The 25,579-nt window shown below is 42.5% G+C and overlaps 4 protein-coding genes across 6 annotated transcripts; 2 read left to right on the top strand and 2 right to left on the bottom strand.

The window, feature by feature from the left end:
- Nucleotides 1-59: 59 nt before the first annotated feature.
- On the bottom strand, nt 60-7,277 carry LOC135618701 (protein EMSY-LIKE 3-like). The gene is made up of 8 exons (XM_065119852.1): nt 7,099-7,277; nt 5,813-6,015; nt 5,449-5,558; nt 5,177-5,354; nt 1,093-1,323; nt 750-818; nt 557-614; nt 60-468 (listed from the first exon to the last, which is right to left on the bottom strand). The coding sequence occupies exons 1-8, from the start codon at nt 7,124-7,126 to the stop codon at nt 374-376; spliced, it is 972 nt and encodes a 323-aa protein (XP_064975924.1). The 5' UTR covers nt 7,127-7,277; the 3' UTR covers nt 60-373.
- Nucleotides 7,278-8,219: 942 nt separating this feature from the next.
- On the top strand, nt 8,220-11,088 carry LOC103993851 (probable NAD(P)H dehydrogenase (quinone) FQR1-like 2). Of its 2 annotated transcripts, none has more exons than XM_009414055.3 (3): nt 8,220-8,384; nt 8,900-9,452; nt 10,656-11,088. In XM_009414055.3, exons 2-3 carry the CDS (start codon nt 8,911-8,913, stop codon nt 10,882-10,884), a joined length of 771 nt encoding a protein of 256 aa, XP_009412330.2. In that variant the 5' UTR covers nt 8,220-8,384; nt 8,900-8,910; the 3' UTR covers nt 10,885-11,088. The 2 variants fall into 2 exon arrangements, with proteins under 2 accessions (XP_009412330.2, XP_064975923.1); XM_065119851.1 differs by lacking the exon at nt 8,220-8,384 and adding an exon at nt 8,436-8,611.
- Nucleotides 11,089-11,539: 451 nt separating this feature from the next.
- On the top strand, nt 11,540-13,557 carry LOC135619438 (glucan endo-1,3-beta-glucosidase 8-like). The gene is made up of 2 exons (XM_065121447.1): nt 11,540-12,376; nt 12,450-13,557. Exons 1-2 carry the CDS (start codon nt 12,042-12,044, stop codon nt 13,555-13,557), a joined length of 1,443 nt encoding a protein of 480 aa, XP_064977519.1. The 5' UTR covers nt 11,540-12,041.
- Nucleotides 13,558-18,919: 5,362 nt separating this feature from the next.
- Nucleotides 18,920-24,887, bottom strand: LOC103993852 (uncharacterized). 2 transcript variants are annotated; one of them, XM_009414057.3, is made up of 4 exons: nt 24,536-24,886; nt 23,349-24,257; nt 19,733-19,780; nt 18,920-19,651 (listed from the first exon to the last, which is right to left on the bottom strand). In XM_009414057.3, the coding sequence occupies exons 1-4, from the start codon at nt 24,728-24,730 to the stop codon at nt 19,211-19,213; spliced, it is 1,593 nt and encodes a 530-aa protein (XP_009412332.2). In that variant the 5' UTR covers nt 24,731-24,886; the 3' UTR covers nt 18,920-19,210. The 2 variants fall into 2 exon arrangements, with proteins under 2 accessions (XP_009412332.2, XP_018685866.2); XM_018830321.2 differs by having other exon boundaries at nt 19,391-19,610; nt 24,536-24,887.
- Between the last annotated feature and the right edge of the window lie 692 nt (nt 24,888-25,579).

The raw sequence follows: 25,579 nt of genomic DNA, 5'->3' as shown, positions 1-25,579 counted from the left end.
AAGTCTGAATATACAGACATGAGCAATTCATCAAACACAAAAGTCCAACTAACAAAGAGTCAGTGGTAATGGCTATGCATTTGCTTTGAAGAAAGTGTAACACAGCAAAAGCCCAAAACAGAGCGAAAGAGATCATGGACCAACAATCCTAGCCCTATACAAATGGCGGGGCGGCCCATGACAAAGTGACTTCGTTCTACATCTATTTACAGGGAACAGGCAAAAATTGACCCTGGTCAACCTGATAGCATTTCCGATCAAAAAACAACTCGATCAAGCTACAGTAACAAAGCTTTTACATACCATAGCACATTAGCCACCTTTATAATCATCAAGTAGCAGCACAAAGCCTTGATGCTTACCACCATAGCCTTTACTTGCAATGGCTTCTCGACCTATTGTTCGGGAAAACGTGTGCTCTACTCTGTGGTTCTTGAATCATGTACTGAATTCGATCAGGAGAGTCATCTGGATATCAAAGCCAAAAACATGTAGATTAGAAAATAATACGAGTATTAACGACATGTCTGTATATTGTTGGAACTCACTAACTTACCACCATCTGACACATCAGCAAGTTTACCAATTGCTTCTAGCAGGGCTCTTTCATGATCCTACTCCAGAGAAGCAATGAAAATGTTAAAAAGATCCATTTGTCCAAATGGTGAAGCTATGTTGGGTAATCAAATTTGAAAGAACATGCCAAAAGATGAGAACTAAAAGAAACAAGGGCTGTTTAAGCAACCTACTTTGAGAATTAGCTTGGCCCTCTGGACCAGAGCAGGTTCAGGGTTCTCGCCTCCACAAACCCTTTCAACCTGTAACAAAGAACTGATTATCAACACTTTCACATCATTAAATAGTGGCAAGTAAAACAATTTTGATGCAAAAAAAAAAAGAAAATCAGCACCAGAAAGAAAAAGTGTAAACTCAAACATAATTAGCAGAAAATTATTTATCCAATTCAAGTTGTTCGTCCTACTAACCTATGCCTTGACTACACCTACTCTATAGATTCCTATAAAACAACATTAAAGAAAAATAAGAGACAACTAAATTGTCTAGCACGATTCAGCCCAATATCATGCTCACCTCGTGTATGAGTTTATCGGTTGCAAGAATCTCAATTATATCAGATCCAGGTTTCAGAATATCAACTCCTGAATGAACAAAGCCCTTCTTGGAAGCCTGGACTATCAGTGAACCCCTTGCTTTCATTTTGTTTGGCTGCACGTTTGGATTAACCGGACCCAGAGCTTGTCCATTACTTTGGGGTGAGAACAAAGTCCCCTTTCTAACCAATTGGTCATCTCTGGCATGTTTCTGTTTATGAATATACAAGATTAAATATAAAAAACCGACCATACAGTTAGGCATTAGTCCTAACAACAGATAAAGCCGAGATATACAAAGATACAAAACATGGAACAACAGATTTATACAAGGTCAAAAATAAAAGACAGACCCCGCATGTCTTATCATTAGATATATCTCCACTGAGAAGAAACTCAAGCAAATCACTTCATTTATAGATAGTATGAAAGAACTCTGATGCAGATGAAATGATGAGAACATAGCACAATACATACAGATACTTTTTGATAGTACTAAGGTCATTGGAAGCCTCGAATAATATCAGCATTGTACCAACTCATCCAAAGCAAAAAAAGATAACCCACATGAATGATTTGTGCAGCAGCAACATTTTGCAGTTTCAAAAGCAAGCACCATTCAGAATGCATGTTAATTTTCCAAAGAAAGTGAGGGAGAAACATCAACCTTAACAAGGCACTAGCATCAGCAAGATCCTCAGGATATCGAGTGCCTCTTAAAGTTGGTGACAGATATCCACTGTATAACTGGCATTTATATGAAACTAGAATAAAAATCCAACAAAACAGAAGGGTACTTCTTTTCCAATAAACATGCGGGAGAACTATCAACCTTAGGAACAAGCATCAGCAAGATCCTCAGAATATTTAGTGCCTCTTGTTGGTGGTGACAGACAATGGCTATATAATTTGTGGAATTTTTTATGTCGGCATTATATGAAACTAGGATAAAAATGCAAAGATACAGAGTTCTGCTTTAACAAAAACAAGAACTATTTGTCAGGGAAGAAACATGTATCACCAATTTATCCAGATAAATATACATACATGTATATTGAAACCCACAAAGTGTTCGTGGTACTTTACTAGTTCTTATTAGGAAGCCAAGACCGAGTATAACCTTAAGGCTTGATAGCTTCTATGTGATGTTCAACAAAGACAAAAATGGTCCTTTCCAGGATCTTCTATTAAGTTCTTAACATTTTCCTAAAACATAATTTCCAACTTAAGACTCGATGCTTAGACATCACCACAGTAAAAGCCAAACATGTCTTGGCTCATTTTCTTTTAGCATACACCCCAGAAGCACGTCTATAGCAACAAGTGAATCCCAACTACCAAAAGTTACCATTCATATTACAAACTCAATCTAATCGACGACAAGACAACTTCAAGACAAATTTTAAATCCTTTTATGTCAATATACTCACAATTAGATGGGAGAAGACACTGAATAATAGGCGTGAACTCAAAAATAGGATAAAATCAAAGGCCAAATGTCCACCCCAAAGAGGTTTTCATAGTGAATTTCTGTGTCACCAACCAATTATGTGCATCTGAGTTGACAAATGCATATATATATGTTTGTCTATGTGAACTTATAACTCAACTTCCATTTAACCATAATCTAAGGATGTAAAAGTATCCAGCCAGATTTTTTTAATTACTATATGCAGATTTTATAAAAGCCTGGTTACAGGTCATTTCACAGCAAATAACCTTGTGTTGCAACATGTTTCCGTTATCAGCTGCATATCACTCAGTTCATCTTTGACCTATTAAGACCACCCCCATACTTCTAACTAGATCGCAGCTACAATCCATAACAGGAAAACAGGAAAACAGTCATCCATTGTGAGTGTCCATGAATAATGATACAATTCAGACATAAAATGCTCTTCAAAATCATCCAAAACACAACATAAAAACATCTAAACTGTGGTAGTTAACCTATAAATAGAAGATCTCTGAATGACAACAGTGTTTTCTTCCCATGTATATCCCTGCAAAATTGCCTCTAAGTGCAAAACCCAGCCCAACCCTTAAAAAGTCATTTTGCACTGATACCAACCAGAATATAATTTAATGATTCACTGATAGTGTAAAATAAGCTGGTTCATGTATGTCAAATGACAAAAATGACCCTGTCCAGTATTACCCTAATAATTTCCTACATCGGCTATGTGGTTGCCATCAAAACTAAAGTGGGTACCTTTTTTTCTGAATGGCATTCATGCTAATTTCATTTTTATGTATATTTTTGTTAAAAAAATTGCAAGCTTGCATAGGTGTCTTTTTCATCTTGGGTTACTATTGGACAAAGTTTAAGCATTGTAAGTATAACATGGCAGCCGAGGTACTGGTGCCCAAAATAATTTCTTCAAAGGGTATCAATCGAATATGATATTTTGGAAGGTAGATACACAACAGAATAAAAACCTAAAACCAAGCTATAACAAATTTCAACTTAAGCCTCACGCATAGCTGAACTAGGAATCATCAACTTGATTTGACCATGAACAACAATGTCTTTATTACAGTTTGCCTCCAAAGTAATTTGATTCCATAAACATTACTTAGGATTTGATGAAAAGCAACTCGAACCACACATGATGCAGTTAACCTTCATATTTTCATATTCTCCCTGCACACAGTTAACTAGGATCTCATTTTATCTTATCTCTGAATTTGCAGTTACTTGAACAATTGAAGAATTACAGAAATTTCAAATGTGGGATGATTGAAGAAGGTGAAAATGAATAGTGAAGCTGTAATCTTTTTATTTGGTCTAACAACAGGGTCTATTGAAGTCTCATTAGCATGCTTTCTTATATCAATGAAACATGCCTCATCAATACATGTCCATTTAAATTATCATGTTGCTCTTGGTCAATCCAAGTTCAACTAAGCGAAATCCAGCCCAGTGATTTAAAAAGTGCTAGGCGGCAAAAGGCGCCAAGGTCCAAAAACGCCCGAGGCGCTAGGCACTCGCCCAGGCGCTCGCCCGAGCGAAGCGAGGCACTAAAATATAAAAAATATATAATATAATTAATAAATATAATTATTTAAAATTTTAAATTAAAATATGCTATTAAATTAAGAAAATCTATTAACAGTATTGAAAATTAATAATTTCAAATAAACCTAACAATATTAACAGTATACAGTATACTGTTAACAGTATACAGTATACTGTTAACAGTATACTGTATACTGTTAACAGAAGGAGAAGAAGGAAGTGTAAGGGGGTGCTAAGCCTGCTAACTGAGAAAAGAGGAAGCGGCAGCGGCGACAGCGACAGCAACAGCGACGAGCAGCGGGAGCGGGAGCAAGAGTAGGAGCGACGAGCGGCGGGAGGAGCGAGCGGCGACAGCGGCAGCGTTTGCGAGCAGCGACAGCGGCGAGCGGCGAGCAACGGCAGCAGGAGCAGGAGCGAGAGCGGGAGCAGGAGTGGCGAGCAGCTGGAGGAGCGAGCGGCAACAACGACAGCGGCAGCATTTGCGAGCAACGACAGCGACGAGCAGCGGGATCGGGAGCGGCACCGGCATGGGTTAGGATTCGATTGTCACTTATAGCAGTTTTAGTTGGTTCGATTGAACCAACTAACCATCGGAGACCGAACCAAGACCGAACCAGAGCTAAAATCCTGGTTCGGTCGCCTTGGTTCCCAGGCGGCGCCTGTTTGAAGCGCACCGCCTGGGAGATTAGCGAGGCGCTCGGGCCTCGCCTCGCCTCGCCCGAGCGCCTAGGCGAGCGCCCGAGCGCCTTTTTAAATCACATTCCAGCCATCAGAAGAAATAAAACAGCCCACTAAGAGATTCTAAATAAAATGAGTGAATCCTAGAGGACACTAAATTAACTGAACATCTAACCCAGTGGTGAAACCTAAATCTGAAGTAAATATAATTGACTCAGAACACGTCTGAAACCCAACGACCCAAACATGATCATAACAGTAAAATCTAACAATAAGCTCAAGTTAGCAATGACTGCTTTCTCTATGAGAAGAGTGACAATTAAATTTTAATCAAACAAAATACCACAAAAGGGCCATCATAACTTACTGCTGGTAATTCAACAGCAGTTGATGAGGGCTGAGCATAAGTCAGGTACTGTGGAGAAGCTGAAATGGTCATATGCCCCTGCTTCAACTTTTTACAGGGTACATGGCCCATAGAGTTTGGCCCCAAAGGAGGAGGATTCATTGCTGCCAATTGAGCCTCAGCATTCTTAAGTGATTCCCTGATTAAAATTTAGCAAAAATACGTTTATATTCTACATGGCTAGCTTGTCATAACTGAGATTTAATATAAATCTGTCTGGAGATGATTTATACCTTAAAAACTTGATTGAGTCATCAGAATGGACTTTCCCGAGAATTTCCCTATGTTCAACATCTGAAACTCTAAGTTCCTTCCGTAATTCTGATATAAGTTCTTCTTTGCCCTGCACAAAGATATATACGAAAGGGAATTATATAAATCAAATAACACCAAAGAGTCAGCAACTATATGCACCATTTTCTGATTGCTATCTGAAAGATAAACAAACCAAAAGATATCTTTAAAAATCTCTATTACACTCAAATAAAGCATGTTTAGAAAACCTATATAATCTACATATGCACTACTTTTTAATGCATCTAAACTATTTCCTGATATGGATACAAAACAAGTATCCAATTGGGGAATGAGAGGTACCCATGAAAGATCATTTGACTGAGCAATGAAGGCTCTTAAAACAGCACTATATGCCTCGATCTCTATGCAGTGAACCTGGAACTCCATGTCCCTCAGATCTTTATCAGAGGACATTGGTCCTGAAGCGATGGCCATAATTCCAGAACAAGCAAGACCCTTAGTTGCTCTAATGATGCCAGGATTTGGTAGATCATCATCAGTTCCTGTTACACGTATGCAAGAAAGAATGAGGTTCCAAAGTGGAAACACAACAAGATTTCTATTCTGAACAAAGTGCTCAAGAAAGCTCTCAACGTAGAGGCTGCTACAAGTGGCTCCAAACTATATGCATAAAGCTTCATTAGTTAGGACAAATTCGAGGGACTATAGGCAAGTGCAGGAGCTCTGTGGCGCTATCTTCTCGTTACATGCAGGCAACTACGATAATTCAACCTATGATAAAAATTATTAACTGGGAACTCAAAATGCATCAAGAACATAAAATAACTTCATGAAACTAATTGAAAGTTTACTGATTAAGAAACAAAAAAAGACCTCCAAAAATATAAGAGGCATGTAGGTGGAAGTTCTATTAATCACTGGCAACAAGACAACCTAAAAAGACAAACCAAAAACAATTGAGCACAATTCTAGAGAAATTATATTGTGTGAAAAAGTCCAGAATCAAACTCATGTAACATTCTTAGAACTCAAAACTAACCCCAACCTTCCTCCCTCCCTCCTTAATCTCCACCACCAACCACCCCCCAATATGAACAAAAACATGAAAAATCATTAATCTAACAAGCAAAATAAATATAAAATTCAGAATGTATTATATAATAAAAAAGGTGATAAAACAATCAACCACCACGAAATCTACATCTTATTTCGAATAGTAATCAAATGCAAAGAGATTTATTACAACACACCACATGAAAGCAGTACATTACATAAAACATACATATCGCATCCAATCAACTACCCGTGCCCCATGTTTTCACACTAATTTGCGTCCGTCAGATTGGCTAAGATCTGAAACACAAACAGGAAAGTAAGTTCTCACAATCTTCGACAACCCTGCCCCACCTTAATCCTATCTTTAATCGTCTTGCACCACTGGAACCCTAAGACCGATGCATCCATCGATCGTAAAACCCTGACAAGAAGAACCCTAAACGCCGCCTGAAGTAAATTAAAAGCAAAAGCCAAATAAGCAATAAAGAATCACTGGATCAAAAGAACCAATGAAAAAAGAAGGGGAAAAGAGGACGGGGAAATTTTCCGCAAGTAGATTGCAGATGTACCGCTGCTATCGTTCTTCACGTACTCCATCGATCAAACTGAAAGCCACCGGTGAACGGATCATGGAGTAATACTTGCGCCGAGAATCACAACGGAGACCGCCTACGCGTGGAAGCCCCGGCACCTGGCACCGGCGAACCAAGGGAAGCTATAAACCCTAACGCGTGACGGCAAAGGAAAAAGCCTTCCTGGGAAAAGAAGAGAAGAAAACGGTGAGATGAGCATCCGGATTCTTTTAAGATAAGCTACAGTCTCACGAGTCAATTCCATGTGTCCATACAGGTTCACTAATAGTGTTCGAACACGTAAGAGGAAGTTGACAAAAAGATAGTTCCGGCGGAGTAACGAATTATCGGTGTCTGATGTTGCCCTCCGAGTGCGCTTCCCGGCTGATTCCCATGTCGTCGATTGGATTGTCGTTTCCTTGGGAATGCGTGCGGATTCGGGTCCGGCCAAACCATCATGCAGCGTCGCTTAGAGTATTTCCACCCTAATTTTAATGTTCACATAAATATCTCTTATATAAGGTTTTCACTATTGATAAAATATTTTTTAAAAATAGTATATATATATATATATATACATATATAACCTCAAAATTATTGACTTTCGTATATATATATATATATATATATATACTATTTTTTAAATATTTTATCAATAGACGATGATTAATAGGGGTAAAATGATTGTTTCTAAAAAAATAAAAAATTTCAGTCTATAAAAAGAAAATAAAATTAAGAGTATTTTAAAAAATCGCTCATGATTTTTTTATAATTTACTTTCCATTTATTATCTAAAAAATCAATACATTAATCCCACCTACCAAACATCCACAAAAATCAGAAATCTATGGTCGATGATGATGTTTCAGCGGCCGCTAATAAACACTTCCTGAAAAATGTTTCCGGAAACCCCGTCCACTTCGGCCATCAGAAATGGAGTGACATGTAAAGTACAAAGTGAAAAGAAACAAAACAAAAACTAGAAACAGAAAACAGATATTTAGATGAGATATTAACAGCGCATGATGACGTCACAATCATCAACCTGTCGTCTATGCAGTGGGCAAATGGAGTGGGCCGCTGGAACGGGTTCTTTAGCCGATCCGTCGCGGTGGTAAGTGACACCCGATCTCGTCAAACCTTCTCGATGGCCGGCACGACGGCGAAGGGCTCAAACGCTGCCATGTATTATTGCTCGTTCCCGTTCGAAGGATGCCCGCCGCGATTCGAATCTCGAAGCCGCGGAGGCGATCGCGGGAGCTCCTTTCCGTGCAACTCTCACGGTAAGAGTCGACGTCAGATGCTGTGCGATGTTCTTTCATCTCGTTTTCTCGTTCGTTCTGGTCAGAATTAGGCACGATTTAATGTGTCCTCGATTCGAAGAGAAAAGAATCACAGATCAAATTGGAGTTGATCTGATTAGCTTTCCAAAAGCTGGCGATTTCCTAAAATTAGGTTTCTTGTTTGGTCTTGGCATTTACTGACGTTGGAGGCGGTTTCCGATTTCAAGGTGAGATCTTTCTGTTCCTTGAACGTTTTTCGGCTGGCTTTATTTGATCCACGAAACGTAGAGCAGAATTGAAAGGTGTTACGCGCTTCTCTCCTTTTCTGCTTTCGATTTAAGGTTCTATATCGAGTTATCGATTGGTAAATTAACTTCCCCTGGGGCGTTGAGGCCAATTGATTGCTCCTCGTCGAAATTAGTGTGTGAAACATAGAAAGTTAGGGTCTTTCAGCAACACGTTTGGCGAGGGACGGAATTCTTATTGCTGAGTTTGAACTGCTTCGACGATCACAGATTGAAGATACATGGGGAAGGGAGGAGGTTGCGTGCCGAGCAAGAAGCGGCAGCCAGCTGCTGCCTTGGATGGTTCCGCCACCGCCGAGAAGAATGCTCCTATTCCCGCGGAGGAGAAGATTGAAGCCAGCGCAGAGGTCGTCGAACCCGCTTCACCATCGTCGGTCGAGTCCAAGCTCAAGATCTTCATCGTATTCTACTCCATGTACGGCCACGTTGAGTCTCTTGCCAAGCGGATGAAGAAGGGTGTGGATGACATTGAAGGTGTAGAGGGTGTCCTGTATCGTGTTGCAGAGACCCTCCCACCGGATGTCTTGGACAAGATGCATGCTCCGCCCAAGGATACGGCGATCCCGTTGATATCGGCTGCAGAGATGGTTGAGGCGGACGGGATACTGTTTGGTTTTCCGACTAGGTATGGGTGCATGGCTGCTCAGATGAAGGCCTTCTTTGATTCTACTGGACAGCTATGGAGGGAGCAGAAGCTTTCCGGCAAGCCAGCCGGGTTCTTCGTGAGTACCGGTAGCCAAGGGGGAGGGCAGGAGACCACTGCGTAAGTCCATCTATTGCCAATTTTTTATCTTTCTGCTTCTGTATAAACAACTACAGACTTTTTATACAGCTTTAATCTTTAAAATGTCATCATCTGATCATGTTAATGTTTCTTCGCATAAGGATAGTTCTTTATAGCCACAACTGATTAGAGAGACCAATTTGGGATAGAGGTGCTAAGAGATTATAGAAAGTAAAAAAAAAAAAAACAAGACACAAGAGTATGGTACCTCAAGCATGGCTAACTTGTGGGGAAAGATTTGACGATTTGGGACCAAATGCTTGTTCATTGTTGTTATTAGTGGTGGTGATGGTCATGGTGTAAGTTTGGATTGTTAACACATGCTTTAGATTACTTTGGTACTTGAATTTCCTTAAGATCATCTCAAATGAGTCGGTGTGAATTTGGTTCTTATGCAGTAATGTTTATTTTGAAAGTGAAACAATTTTTTAAGAATCTGTCGAGATGGTATGGACATATGTAACAAAATAAATAGTAGGCCTAGAAATAAAAGATGCTTTGGTTTATGTCCTAATATGCCCAGAAACAGAAAGGGGAGGTATAAAGTTACTTGGAAAAACATTCTAAATTTGATTAATTGGCACCAATTGTAATGCTTACACCGAGGAACATATGAACTTTTATACAACATGGTTTATATCTCTGAGCTAGTACTGTAATCGCCTGCTGAAGAGCATTAAACAAAGAACATGATAGCCATGGAAAACAATTTTTGCTAGTTTTTGCACGATGATATGGCAGCTGTTATGGTCGCCATTGGCAGTACTAAAGCCATAATCCTTTCAGGTTACTTTCTCAAGAGACATATTTGATTTTTGAATGTGGTGTCCAAAAATACATCTGAAGTGTGAGTGGACCGAGTAGGGAAGTTCTTTTCAATAATTCAGATCCGGTAACTTTAGCGATAAATATTACTTGATTGTTGTGGAAAGTGTCACATAGGTGTTTGCCTTGTAACACTTGCACACTAGAAGCACTTGAAAGTTCCATGTTTTATGGATTAATTCTATCCGTGTGACTAGTCGTGGCAGTCTATAATAACCTATCTTCAAAGTAATGCAGAAACTTCAAATTTATTTAGTGTACAATTTGCTTTGACATACTCTGTTTGAATTTATTAATATGAGAAGTTGATGGTATTGACTTGGTTAGAGTAACTTGACTCTTTTCTCTTCGGTATAGTTGGACTGCGATAACCCAATTGACCCACCATGGCATGCTCTTCGTTCCCATCGGATACACCTTTGGAGCTGGTATGTTCGAGATGGATGAAATCAGAGGTGGTTCTCCATACGGTGCTGGCGTCTTTGCCGGAGATGGCACAAGGCAAGCTAGTGAGGCAGAGCTTGCCCTAGCAGAGTACCAGGGCAAATATATGGCTTCTGTAGTCAAGAAGCTGGTGCAAACTTGATCTTTTCACTAGCTTTTCACTGGGATTGCATGTTTTCTATGTAAAACCTGAATGCCTAATGTTCTATTCCATTCATAAATTAGCTCTTCGCCTATGTGTTTTCTGATACCTGTAATTATTTCTTGTATTTGGTCATGGTCATGTGTCCAAAAATCATGATGTCTTTGACAAAATAAGGTTGTGGCATTTGATCTTCAATATTTAGATTCTCTTTGTTTGGTGTGTTTTGGAGTTTCAGTCTCTGTGGATACAGTAGATCATGCTGTGCAAGCATGATTCTTCATCGGAGTCAGATCCGGGTTTCGGAACAGGGATATGTTATCGGATCCGGGTTCAGATTCACCCGACCCAATGGATGGCGTCTCTGGGCAGTTCCGCCCCCTTCTGCTGATCTGTTTTCGCCGTCTTATCAACTTAACGGGTTGAGGGACATTTTAGTAATTTAAATCGATCAAAATCCGCGGACGTTTCTGTAACGGGCAATCGAACGGCCAGAAACGTCGGCGGTGGATCAGCGCCTTCTATAGTCCTCTCGGCGGTAATACTTCACGAACCAGAACCATTGGTACCCACGATTTCACCCGTCTGATTGTGTGGCCCACACATGATAACACAGACACGGATTTCCGAAACGACGTCGGTGTCCCAAAATAGCCCCCCCCTCCCCCCCACATGACGCGGGCCACGTCACGACACGGTCCGTCCCACGATCCCATGCGGCGCCACGTTCCGTGGAAACCGTTTCATGGCGCCTCCTCTCCCTCCTCTCCTGTCTCTGCTCTACTTCTGTTCGGTCTTCTCTTTCCTTTCTTTGCCTAACCCTCTCCCCCTTCTTACACCGACCTAGTTCGCGCCACAAGGAGGGATATTGCGCCGATTTTAGCTTTAAGGGACTCGATTTGGCCCTGTTCTTGAGGCGACATTCCGGTTTCTAGTTGATCCTTGGCGATTCTTCGCCATCCGCAGTACCGTCTGTGTTTACAGGACCTCCCACCTCGGAGATCCGGGCGGTTTCCTTACCCAGGTCGGTGGTCCATGAGTCTCAAATCGGAGCCTCGTCCCAGAATCCCCAGAAGAATTTGATTCTGGGGGCAAAAAATTGTCTTTTTGGCTGGTGCTGGTTGAATCCTGTGTGGTGGTTCTCGACTCGAAGCAGAATGGCTACTGCTTGCCGGTTCTTGGCATGTCTACTACTACTCGTCGCCCTCCGGACTTCCATGGTGGATGGCCTCGGGGTGAACTGGGGGACGATGGCCACCCACCGGTTGCCGCCCAAAACCATCGCGCAGCTCCTACAAGACAACGGCATCAAGAAGGTCAAGATATTCGACGCGGATCCGTCCTCCATGAGCGCATTGGCCGGGACAGGGATCGAGGTGATGATCGCCATCCCCAACGACATGCTCGCGAAGATGAACGACTACGACGCGGCCAAGCAGTGGGTGAAGAAGAACGTCACCCGCTACAACTTCAACGGCGGAGTTGACATCAAGTATGCGTTTGGTCCCGTTGGCGTTGCTCCTTGGTAATGTCGCCATGTTCTTCTGACTCTATTGTTTGTGCAGATACGTAGCAGTTGGTAATGAACCCTTCTTGAAGTCATACAACGATTCCTTCACCAACATCACCTTCCCGGCGCTGAAGAACATCCAGAACGCTCTCAACGAAGCAGGAATAGGAGACGCCATCAAAGCCACCGTCCCCCTCAACGCTGACGTCTACGACTCACCGGCGAGCAACCCGGTGCCGTCGGCCGGAGACTTCCGAGCTGATATCCGTGACCTAATGGCGCAGATCGTCGAGTTCTTCAGCCTCAATGGTGCGCCCTTCACCGTCAACATATACCCATTCCTGAGCCTGTACGGGAACAGCGACTTCCCCATCGACTTCGCCTTCTTCGACGGCACCAGCGCTCCCGTTGTCGACAACGGGGTGGCGTACACCAACGTGTTCGACGCCAACTTCGACACGCTGGTCTCGGCTCTGAGGAAGGCCGGCTTCGGCGATCTGCCTATCGTGGTGGGGGAGGTCGGCTGGCCTACGGACGGCGACGTGAACGCCAATGTGGCCATGGCGGAGAGGTTCTTCGGTGGCCTCCTGAAGCGCCTTGCCGCCAAGAGCGGGACGCCGCTACGGCCGAACATGGAGATGCAGGTGTACTTGTTCGGCCTCGTCGACGAGGACGCCAAGAGCGTGGCGCCCGGGAACTTCGAGCGCCACTGGGGGCTCTTCACCTACGACGGACGGCCAAAGTTCGCCGTCGATTTCTCCGGGCAGGGACAGAACGGGATGCCGGTGGGAGCGAAGGGCGTGCAGTACCTGCCGACGAGGTGGTGTGCGTTGAATCCGGCCGCCACGGACCTCGGCAAGCTCGCCGACAACGTCAACTTCGCCTGCACGTACGCGGATTGCACCGCCCTCGGCGGCGGGTGCTCCTGCGATGCGCTCGACGCTTCAGGGAAAGCTTCGTATGCCTTCAACGCGTACTTCCAAGCTCAGAGCCAGAACGGGGAGAGCTGCTATTTCCAAGGACTCGCCATGGTGACGACGCAGAACATCTCGCAGGGCTCCTGCAACTTCACGATTCAGATCGCATCTTCCGCCGCTTCGACCTCTCGCCGGGGGCGGCTGGTGTTGCTTTTGTTGGCGATTGCCGCCGGGCTCTTGATGTAGATAGAAGTAGTGGATTTCTCTGCGATTGACTTATTCGTGTTATATGCTCTTGAAAATAGCAACCGTCGTCATATGTTACGATGTTAGATTTTGTGTGCATCGATCGATAGATTTGGTGTTTCCCATCGTTCAACGTATTCATCTTCGAACTATTTGTGCTCGAGATTGTTATATATTGCTAGTCGCACTTGTTCAAGGAATATAAGTGTCATAAAAAAAACTTTCTTATAAGAAAAATATTTAGATTATCTTCCACGTACCAACAAATATGGACAAAAGTCCAAGGCGAATTGTTCTTAGCTTACTTACCTCTATCGCTCACATGAACAAAATACTAAGAGGGAGACTAGTGTCCCCTATCAGGTACAAAAGTTAATTTTCAATGCTACGCATAAGGAGGGCTCCTTTTCTAAGACAAACTCACATCTACTAAGAGATATTGATCATTAACTTAGCGTCGGAGGGAGGGTCAAAATATTTTTCCTGACATCGATCTTAGTTAGGAGCTTGACGCTTCCACCTCAAAGTCACCTTAGTCACCACATCAGACACTCTTGTGCCCTCGAGTTTGGACCACATCATATTGATTCAAACATCGACGATGATTTCTCCTAACATTTTTGATACTAGAATGAGGGTCTGATATTGTAAGAACGTTTGGTTGTCAATCCTCTCAATGAATACTTCAGCGATGAGACCCTTTATTCAAGAGGGTAGCTGTCATCGTCCCCTCACATGGATACATCCACGTCAGTGCAAATGCCAGCGTAGTACTTGTTGGGAAATCTCAGATCGGCATCTCATATGCAGCAGAAAATAAAAACAAAATCAGATTTTTCAAAGTCAAGTACTTGGTCGTTATGCAATGATTAGTGTGCAAGAAAATCATAAAATCGAAAACTGCACGTATCATGTGAAAAGTGTTATCTAGGGAGATCGTATAACTCTAAAATTTCTAGATCCAACAGAGAGAATGAAGGAGAACTCGTGTGCTCATCTTTAGCGATGATCCACATGGTAGACGTGACAATAACACTCCTCGAATCGCTGTAGGATCTCCCTCTCCATGCAAATCATAAGGTTGTCGAGTCAAGGAGGCTGAGGAGAATAGGAGGAGTGACCACCAGAAGCTTTAGCCTATGAACCTTGAGGTTCCTCCTATTTATAGAGGTGCATGCAGCTTAACCCTTAATGGATCCTGACCTTATTGGGTATTAGATCGCTATCCAATTACCCAATCTCATTGGATTTCATCTATAGAATCCAAAATAGAAGCTTTGCGGATATCTCATATTTGTATCTCTATTCATCGCAACATTCATTATATGTGTGTGACCCTCTATGCCCAATATCGAGTTGGCTGTGAGTTGCTCTTGTTAGAACTCCTTCTGATATAGTGAATTATTATCTCCATAATAATTCACTCGATTCATCGATTATGGACGTACTAGGCCACTATGCCATAGTCCTTAGACGATATAAGGGATCTAATTCATTGGACCTATCTGTCCACAATTATCATATATCTATGGTCCATCATCCATCTAATATCCCAAAGATCATATATTGAGCATGGTAACATCAGGCACATACGAAATTATGTCTAAGTCTTGCTCTAATCGGATTCTCCCAAAAAACTCATTCTTTCTCAATCCGAACAACCCTAGCCAGAGATTTTATCGAGCATACACAGGATATTCCTCTTGCGATACTGAGAGTAGATGATCATCTGTTGATACTCAATTGCCTTCGTAAGGTTAGCTGTCATTCCCGATAATCGGTTATACCAAATTTAAAATTTCCAAACTTGTAAGTCTGACGTTAAAGAATGGAGTATTCATACAAGGCATCATTGTGTCTTAAGTCTAAGGACCAAACATATAACTATAACTATAGAATCGCTATTTATGGGTTGGCTCCTTGAGTGAGTTATCCTTTTAAGGGCACGAGACCTTCCTCACAATGACGTTATATTTCTTTCTCAGTGTGTTGATGCAGCCATGATGATTAGATTGAGGCAAGTCCAATGCCTCTACTAACGACTTGCAAACAATAGCTTTGGCTAAATGAGGCTTTGTTGTGCTCGGCAAGAAGCCAAACACCTTCTTCTTCAAGTGTAGATTCATACTAGTAAAAGATCCAAGTCACAAAGTTAAGGACTACAAAGAGAGGCGAAGTGAAGTGATGGGAGGTTCAGATCGTACCCCAAGGAGCCCGATTGAGACCCACATCGATCAACCAGTCCTTGTCCATCTTCCGGACTATCTTGAAGGAAGAGAGTACGTCCCTTAGTTGAAGCATTTAACCTGCCTTCTTGTTCGATAAGAAATGAGAGGTATTGTCAATGCAATGTGCCGACCAAGTAAGGTCGAATCTCTAGTCTCGACTTGAACTCACAAGAAAGAAGTGCTCCTTCCAACCTTTATGGTTGGAAGGGGTACTACTGACCTTGAGACCTCTCCGAGAGGCTAGGTAATAGCCACTTCTTCCCTTGCACAACTAAAAATAAATAACGAAAATGATGTAGGTCGGAGTAATACTAGCACATTGGCATTCTTTGATGAACACTATTAAGTATCGTCACAAGTTGGGCACCATTTGAGAAAGCGATATCCCTCACCATTAGAGGCAGGACACTATCATCGGAGGAGGGGAAGATGAAGTCCCGCCTCAAGGGAATCGCAAGATAAGTAAAAAGACCTAAGCGTGAGGTCGAAAATGCACTGATCAGGTCGAGTGACTTGTAAATCAAATTTGGCAAGGATAGGCATGCTCACCATTAAGTCATGCTCACCTAGTTCACAATAGATATAGAGAGGCGTGCTCACCATTAAATCACAGTTATATGAACTTTTCATAAACTCTAAGTCTTGAAAAATCTTCAAGTTCATGGGAGATGCCTCCTTCGATGAAGGGGATGATGCAACCTCCTCTGCCCTTGGATTCTCCAAAGATGAAGCACATACCTCAATCGACTGATGGCTAGAGAATCATGAGGAACTTGTGTAAAAAAGGAAAGACATATCAAACTAAAGCAAAAGAGCAGAATGACTGATGATTGGTTTGTTGTAGAAATGATACTAGGATAAGGGATTTAAAAACTGGCCCGCCCTATTGGGAATGGGAGCGAGGTGGAGAATATTATTAAGGAGGCCTTGAGAGTGAGGTTGAAAGCTTCTAAGGAGGTTCAAATTGGAGTCTTTAGAGGCTAAGATAAAAGGATTAATTCTACTCTATAAGAGGAGGGGGGATTTATAAAGAGGATGTTGATCTCCCTCCTCCTACAATCAAGACAAGTGTCCCTTCAAGATAAATCCCAAGAGATACTAATAGCAAGAGGATCCAAAATCCACCATTTCAAAGAGAGGACTTGAAGCTCATCATGATAGGAGAATGACTAGCAGTCCACCGTAGTGGAGGGAGGACTTGAAACCCACTACGATAAAGGGAGGACTTAAAGCTCGCCACAACGGACGAAGGACTCGAAGCCCGCCATAACAGACAAATGATTCAAATTCTATCATTACAGGCAAAAGAGAAATCCATTACGGTGGAAGCTTAGGGCGAAATGTGCCCGAGACATATGAGTTAAGAAAACCTAACCCATACCAAGATAAATCCACTATGACGAAAGAGCAGGACGAAATGTGCATGAGGCATGTGAGTTGAGAAAATCCAACCCATACCAAAAAAAAATTGCTATGACAAAAATATAAGGCAAAATGTGCTCGAGGGGTGTGAGTTAATAAAACTCGGCCCATGTCAAGAGAAATCTATTACTACGGAGGCACAAGGCAAAATGTGCTCGAGACGTGTAAGTCGAGAATCCTAACCCATGCCAAGAGAAATTTGTTACAACTGAGGTGTAGGTCGAAATATGCTCGAGGCATATGATTTAGAAAAACCCGACCCATGTCAAAAGAAATCCGCTACAGTGGAGGCATAGGGCGAAATGTGTTTGAGGTGTATGAGTTGAAAAAATCCAACTTGTGCTAAGAAAAATCTACTACAACGAAGGCACAAAGTGAAATGTACCCGAGGTATGCAAAGTCAAGAAAACCTTACTTGTGCTAAGAGAAATCAACTACGACGAAGGCGTAGGGTGAATTGCATATGGGTTAGGAAAATCTGACTTGTGCCAAAGGAAATCCATTACTACGAAGGCACAGAGTGAAATGTGCCTAAGGCTATGAGTCAGGAAAATTCGGCTTGTGTCAAGAGAAATTTGCTACGACGAAGGTGTATGGTGAAATGTGACTGAGGCATGTGAGTAAGAAAAACCCGACCTACGCCAAAAGAAATTCGCTATGGTGAAAGCATAAGGTGAAATATGCTCGAGGCGTGTGAGTCGAGAAAACCCGACTCATGTCAAGATAAATCTGCTATAGTGGAGATACATGACAAAATGTGCCTAAAGTGTATCAGTTAGCAAATCTCGACATGTGTCAAGAGAAATCCGCTATGGTGAAAGCATAGGGTGAAATCTACCATGGTAGTGCATAGCTAAATGCACCTGAGTCATGTATCAAGAAAACCCAACTCGAGCTAAAAAGAAGTTCGTCATGGTGGCATAGGACGAAATTTGCCTGAAACATATGAGTTGGAAAACCCAACCCCCACCCGACCATCATGTTCTTTTGATGCCACAAAGGGGCAGGTTGGCAATGGGCCTATCAGATAAATTAAATGTCCCACTCCGAACACTTTAACAAGAGCCTCAAAGCACTACTCGAGGGGGGGGGGGGGTAACAAAAGATAGAGAATATATTAATGACCAACCATCATCCAACACATAAACACCAAGTGGAAGCATCCCGAGAAAAAAAAGGTCTAGGTCACCCTTCACTCATCTACTTGACAAAAGTCCAAGGCACGTCATTCGAAGCTATCTCCCCATATCGCCCACATGGACAAAACGCCAAGAGGGGTCCATTAGGGCAATTACAGATTATCCCCTTTAAGACAAGGTATAAAAGTTAATCCCTGACGCTACACTAGAAGGATTCTTTTTTCAAAATAAAGCCACACCCACTAAAAGATATCGATTACTAACTTGAATATAAAAGGGATCGGGTTGAGAAATTTTTCTTACATCGATCTTAACACAGGTGTGTCGCCTCGGGAGTTTGATACTTTCACCTTAGAGCCACCTCGAACACTCATGCACCCTCAAGTTTGGATCACGTAACATTGACCCAGACATTGTCAACGATTTTTCATAATGTATATCAATTCAAAACTCGATTAATATTATAGTCTTCACACGTGCTAAGAACAAGCTGGAAATAACCACTCTTTACCTTTGGTATAAGATGTCAACTAAACTAGTGAAGATCACATCTAAACAACATCATCAGCACAATAAATTAATTAAATGACTCAGCTATCATTTAAAGAGCGGAAGTTGAAGCTTCCAAGGGAAAAAATGTTTGAGACAATGGGGAAAAGAATAAAAATAACAACACTCCTCCAGTGTAGCAAGTGTTTTAGGCATTCCATTCTGACAATGGTCGATGAATTTTAACACCTAAAAGGTTTCCATTTTACACTCATCAGCAGCACACCTCAAACAAGATGGGAGTAATCAATCATATTGTTATCAAATGTACACATGAAAATCCTTATCTTGCTCGTAGTCTGGAACAAGAATCGGCTATCTAGAAGATGTAACATTTGCTTCGGTTGGTTTGCTATTAGGTTGAGGCTCTTTTACTGAATTGGATGATACATCGATGGCGATATTCCCCAGTCCTACTGCCATTGCCTCCCTTTCATCTTTCTCCACCTTCTGTTTCTCTGAATCACCATGCTTTGAAGATTGGTTTTGATTTGAGACAGATAGACTTGGCTCCTGTGTTCGTGGCCCTGCATCAATCCATGGGTGTTGAAGCAATTGGCAGGCTGTGGGACGCTTGTCAGGAATGAAGTCTAGTATGGGAACAAGAAAATCGGCCATGTCGTTGGCATCTTGCTCACTGAATTCATACTTCTCCATGAGCACTTTGTTTAGGGGCCAAAATCTCAAGCGGCGGATGTGCCTTAAATCGCCATACCTGTTGAAAAATTCACGAGAGTATCGACCACCCAAGGCAATCTGAAAAAAGAAGTTATTTTTGTAACAAAATCTGATAGGAAGTTCATAGGTCAGCCTTTCAGAGGGGTATAGATGGCTTACCTTACGAGGCATCATCCCAAGAAGCTCCATCATCAGTGCCAAATGGTCCTACAAAATGTAAGGATCATAATAATTAGAAAAAGTTAATCTAATAGTTAGAACCTACTACCACAAGACCAAATTCCATTGTGTAGGCTATACTACGAATGTGATTTGAACTGGAGGCACAATAGTATTCAGTATGGCAGCACAAAGAGAATAAAGTATCATATAACCTCTAAGTTAGACAAGGATAATTTTTAAACGACACATTTCAGCACTGTGAGTATATAGATTCAGAGCCAAAAAGAAGTTGATATCAAGGCTGGCATGAATGTATAATCTACATGCTGAAAGGACTGTCAATTGTTTAGGAAAAATATGTCGGATACGATACAGAGATGCCCAAGGCAATCTTCACTGGTAAGAAATCTTTAGCAGTGTACTTAGCCAGGCAGCAATTTTTCAAGATAGGTCGACATCTTCACTCAGGACTCCCAAGTAATCTATCCACTTTAAGCATTGTGTCTATCATATCATAAACATACAGGGAAAGTTAGAAGAGGAGAGCTCAGAATACTTAGGGTGTAGCAAGCGAAATTTGTTCACAAAGATGCAAGGAGTGTATCTTTTCATTTTACATGTACCTGCAAAGGAAAAGATAATATGATAATCCATCCTGTTACATTAGATGGTTTTGCCACTATTTTTCATTCCCCTGTTAAATAGCCCAAGATTGGTTTAACTCAGTAGCATCCTCACTAGAGAGCTATGTAGCATAATCTAGTCTGGAGGATTAATCATGCAGAAGTCCATTTGCAGATTTTCAGTGCAGAACATCTATTGTAATGTTATTTTTCATAATCAATTGCAACAATTTAACCACTATAATTTTTTTCTTTTGACTAATATTACTTATACGACTAGTTATATAGTTCTTCTAGTTTATTTTACTTTTCAATCTTCTATAAATCAACCACTCTTAACTACTGTACTCTAAATGTTAATATAGAAGATGGCAGAAGTTATTAAAATATGACGAGAAGTCAGTTTCTGGTTTACATCTTATGTCTACTCACCATGACCTTGAAACAATTTTTATTCTTTATGTTGAACTTTATCCCATCATGTGAAAACAGATCTTCAATACTAATTTGTATATTATATAATGCCAACAACTAACACACAGTTGCTTTGTTTCTGTGTTCAATTAGCACTTCATCAAATAGAAACAGGAGTCAGTTGGTTGCTGAGTGTTCCCTAATTTAAAATTCAATGTAGATCCTAAGAACTAAATCTTATGATACTCAATATACACAGTTGCTCTAGTTATAGATGTTGCATTAAGACAACTATCTCTTGTACCTGATTAACAAAAGCCTAAAGGCCATGAATTGGAAAAAATGTGGCAGTCATTACTTTGGCTGACATCATGAAAAAGTTTGCTGGTTCGCAATAATGAAGCACTATTAGCCACTTTGAACTTTGAGGTCAAACGAAATGATCTACAGGTGCCTTACAACATGAAATAAATATAGATATGTTCACTCCACACAAACTGGTCAGAGTCCTAAAGGGATTGTTCAAAACTGAATCAAGTTTGTGGATGAAACTACAAGTTGAGTTAAATCTTAAGCATGCTATGAAACCCTTGTGCTTCCGTTCTTTAAGTGGCAAGTACTAATTAGCCATAAGTACAAGCCACCAATTCTGTAGCATGCTTCTAGTGGCTCCAGATATGAGAGCTAAAACAAAGGCTATTAACAATCATTTCTGATTCTTCATTCTTCTTCTCCTCTTACAAAAGTATGGAAGTATACCAATATTGGAGAACAAAAACTTCCTTTTGCTTCACGGAAGTCATATACTAAACCTATCAAACTGCCTGTTCTGTTGTAGGAGAGGGCCAGCTTCCGTAAGTCATTAAATTTAACCTTCATAAGTCATTAAATTTTATGGAATTGGATCAGTAACAAAGGACTTCTGAAGAATTTATTTTCTGAAATTTCCCATGATACACAAGTTTAATGTACTGTTCAATTTTCTCTTGTCATGTTAGGTTGGGTCAGGTTGGATAATCGCCACTAGTCTAATCAGGAAATATCAGATACTTGCAGTGATTGCAAAAGGTGCTCAGGCGCTCGCCTAGGCGCTCGGGCGAGGCGAGGCGAGGCCCGAGTGCCTCGCTAATGTCCCAGGCGGCGCGCTTCAAATAGGCGCCGCCTGGGCGCTCGCCCGAGCCCAGGCGCTGGGCGCTTCGGGCGAGCGCCTGGGTAAACCAAGGCGACCGAACCAGAATTTTAGGTCTGGTTCGGTCCTGGTTCGGTTGTTAGTTGGTTCAATCGAACCAACTAAACCGATATAACCCCAACCCTAACCCTAACCCTAACCCAACACTAACCTACTGCCGCTCTCGATCCCAATCCCGATCCCGATCGCGATCTCGTCGCTCGCTGCCGCTGCTCGCGCCTCTCGCGAGCCTTCCCGCTGCTCGCGCCTCCCGCGAGACCTCTCGCTACTCGCGCCTCCTGCGAGCCCTCCCGCGAGTCTTTCCGCTGCTCGCGCCTCCCTCGAGCCCTCCCGCTGCTCACGCCTCTCGCGAGCCCTCCCGCGAGCCTTCCCGCTGCTCGCGCCTCCCTCGAGCCCTCCCGCTGCTCACGCCTCCCGCGAGCCCTCCCGCTGCTCGCGCCTCCCGCAAGCCCTCCCGCGAGCCTTCCCGCTGCTCGCGCCTCCCTCGAGGCCTCCCGCTGCTCGCGCCTTCCGCTCCCTTTCCCTTTCCCGCTGCCGCTGCCGCCGCTACCGCCGCTCGCCGCCGCTCGCCGCCGCTGCTGTCGCCGCTCGCCGCTACTTCCTCGTTTCTCCATCAGGCTCAGTATACTCTTAATATTAAGTTTATTTGAATTTTGAAATGATTATTTTTCTGTTAATAGATTAATAATATATTATTTTGATTTTAATATTGTTAATTTTTATTTATTTGAAATTATTGTTAGGTTTCAACATAAATGACAAGTGTAGAGAGCAACTCAATAGCATATTTTTATTTAAAATTTTAAATAATTATATTATATATTTTTATAATTTAGCGTCTCGCTTCGCTCGGGCGAGCGCCTAGCGCTTTTTAAATCACTGGATACTTGAAGAGGATCAATTTCAACTCACAATGAGATCAACTTTTTTACTTCTCATCTATTTATTTTTGTGATGATCTACCATGCCTGAGATTGGGATACTTTATGGGGTCATAAAGCATAGAATATATTGGCAAAAAAGTGAAAACTGATCATAAATCATTAGTCTTGTTATATTAGTTTCATATATATACATGTGAGACTGTAAGCCATAGAAGCTATATCTTGATATTTGGTTACTTCAGCATAGAAAGAGATATTACGTAGTTTAGTAGTAAATTATCTCTTTTATCCCCATCTTTTATCTTTGGGAGGTCAATTCTCCTCCTCACATTGTAGAGCACCCCAAAAGGAGTCATATTCTATCGATAGTGGTTAGGCACTAACAATTCTCAAAGTAGCATAATTGTTGTTTGAAGTAAATGTGACAGATCAAGTATATTATTTGTGTAGCAAAAAAAAAAGAAAACTTTAAACCTTTAAAGTGAAAGTTCCATGGCACCTACCTCATCTCGGTCAAAATTATCACCACTATGCGGATCAAATAGTACATCTCCTGTTGCAAGCTCAAAGCATATGCAGGCAAATGACCACATGTCAGCAGATGTCGAGTATTTAGACCCGAGAATCACCTCTGGGCATCGGTACTGCCTTGTCTGGATGTCATTTGTGAACTGCTTATATGTCCAACATGCATTTCCAAAGTCAACAATTTTGCACCAAAGGTCTACCTCCATTGCTAGCCTCTTTCTCGTGGCTCTGATCCCTCTCCTGTGGCCCTGTGGTGCTCCACTGTGCGTCTCACCACTGCCACCACAATCATTTACCACTCTCGAGTCTCCATTATCTTCCGAGCCATCGGCATCCCCAGCCATGGTTGCTGCACTCCTTGATGTAGCAGCAGCTGCATTCTTCGCCTTCCTTCGGATCTTTTTCTTCTGGTTTTGTGTGAGCTCTCCATTGGACCGAGCTGGTGACGCTGGCAGTGGTTCTTCAGATTTGCCGGTGGACAGGATGAGAGGAGCACCAGAACGAAGTGGATCCTTGTTTGGGTCAATGCTGGACTTGAGGAGAATGTTTTCTGGCTTGAGGTCAGTGTGGATGATAGACAGGTCACGGTGGAGGTAGTCCAGGCCAATAAGGACATAACGGCAGATCTCCTTCACCTTGGAGAGAGGTATCCCTCGGTAGTCAGTGTACTTGATGAGTGTGAGAAGGTTATCTCCGAGGAACTCAAAGACCATACACACATGGTTTCCATTCGGCCCTGAATGCTTGAAATGGTCAAGCAACTTGACCACACAACGAGTATCATCAGCATCACCCTCCGCAATCTGCTTCAAGATCTTTATCTCATCCATTGCGGCCTCAGTGTAGTGCTGTGCACTCTTCTGCACCTTCAATGCCACATACCGCTGCAATGTACGAAGCAAGATTATATTTTATGGATATTTTTTCCAATTTAAAGCAATAAAACGCTCTGCCTTTGTTCCCAAGGGGAGAAATTTTAAGCAGATATCAGATTCTCAATCAAGATCCGACTTTTATTCAATTTCCTGAAGTCTTGAGCTGCGCCGCTAATGGGTTTTCATTGTTGGGGGGGGGTTTAAGAGAAATTACAGCGACTCTCTCAGCGATTCCCAGTATAAGTGGGGTTTGAATAAAAAAGAAATGAGGGTTTAGAGGATCTTACGGAGTGGACAGTATCCCAAGCGAGCCACACGGTGGAAAAGTGGCCCCAACCAAGCTTGGCCTGGACGATGTAGGCGCCCTGCTTGAAGGAATCCCCAACTCGGACCGCGTGGTACCCGCCCCGTCGGTAGTCCTCGGTGCCCTCGTCCTCCGACGTGTAGTTGCTGCTCTCGCTCCGCCCGTCCTCCTCCGCCATCCGATCACCACCGCCACCGCCGGAACCCCGATCCGACGCCAAGATCTAATCCGAAGCCCCCTCGATCTCCTCGCCCTCTCCCTTGCCGAGCTAGGGTTTTGTGGTCCGCTCGCCGTCGCTCCTTCCCTCCCTCTTCTCACCGTCGCTCGGCCTGAGCAGAAACATAGATCAATAAAAATAAATATACACCGAGGAAGCTTACGATGTACCGCAGGCGTCATCCAACGACGAAATCTCCTCGAGTCTAAACGAGCAACAACATGACGTGTCCTGGTAGTACTCTATGGTCCAGTTTAAATTAAAACGTGTAGAAGGCTCATAAAACACCTGGAGACAGAGTCTGGACTACTTACTGTTGCAGCAAAATAATTGGGGAGCAAAGAAGAGGGGCGGTTTGCTTCGAGTGGAAGGGCGAAGCTAATTATGTGGCAAACGGTTGTTGGGTAAAGTGCAAGGGGCCCATTGCTAACCAGTGGGCCACCACCTGCTATGTTTTTGTTTTTTTATTATTATGGTGATATTTAATATCAGCTGAAATATGTGAAGCAATTCATTCCATCAGTATCATAATATTTTACGCATACGTGTGATATCTTAAGGCTGTTGCCATTGCTTTCGCGGGGCCCATGGAGGCTAACCAATAGGAGTTCAGCTAAAACAAAAGGTCACTGATGTAGAAGCTGATTTGTATCCTCAAAAATACTAAAACGGCAAAAAGAAAAGAAAATTAATAGAAAGAATCGGAAGCCGGCCGGGTTCGCAAGAGCGGTTCGGGTCGGTTCGGCCTTCGTCGATTCGGCCACCGTATAGGGTTCGAGATCCTTCCGGTCTCACGTGTGAATCGCACGT

The sequence above is a fragment of the Musa acuminata genome, chromosome BXJ2-8, assembly GCF_036884655.1.
Source record: "Musa acuminata AAA Group cultivar baxijiao chromosome BXJ2-8, Cavendish_Baxijiao_AAA, whole genome shotgun sequence".
NCBI lineage: Eukaryota > Viridiplantae > Streptophyta > Magnoliopsida > Zingiberales > Musaceae > Musa > Musa acuminata.
Note: the sequence above shows the minus strand (reverse complement) of the source record. Positions and strands in the feature narration are given on the sequence as shown.

Coding starts and splice junctions, on each gene's coding strand:
- LOC135618701 (XM_065119852.1), bottom strand. CDS start 7,126: ATGGAGTACGTGAAGAACGATAGCAGCG. Junction 5,559..5,812: donor AGTCAAATGATCTTTCATGG/GTACCTCTCATT, acceptor ATCTTTGTGCAG/GGCAAAGAAGAACTTATATC. Junction 615..749: donor GGGCCAAGCTAATTCTCAAA/GTAGGTTGCTTA, acceptor TCTCTGGAGTAG/GATCATGAAAGAGCCCTGCT.
- LOC103993852 (XM_009414057.3), bottom strand. CDS start 24,730: ATGGCGGAGGAGGACGGGCGGAGCGAGAGCAGCAACTACACGTCGGAG. Junction 19,781..23,348: donor ATAATTTTGACCGAGATGAG/GTAGGTGCCATG, acceptor TACATTTTGTAG/GACCATTTGGCACTGATGAT. Junction 19,652..19,732: donor TTGGGATGATGCCTCGTAAG/GTAAGCCATCTA, acceptor TTCTTTTTTCAG/ATTGCCTTGGGTGGTCGATA.
- LOC103993851 (XM_009414055.3), top strand. CDS start 8,911: ATGGGGAAGGGAGGAGGTTGCGTGCCGAGCAAGAAGCGGCAGCCAGCT. Junction 9,453..10,655: donor GGAGGGCAGGAGACCACTGC/GTAAGTCCATCT, acceptor TCTTCGGTATAG/TTGGACTGCGATAACCCAAT.
- LOC135619438 (XM_065121447.1), top strand. CDS start 12,042: ATGGCTACTGCTTGCCGGTTCTTGGCATGTCTACTACTACTCGTCGCC. Junction 12,377..12,449: donor AACGGCGGAGTTGACATCAA/GTATGCGTTTGG, acceptor TTGTTTGTGCAG/ATACGTAGCAGTTGGTAATG.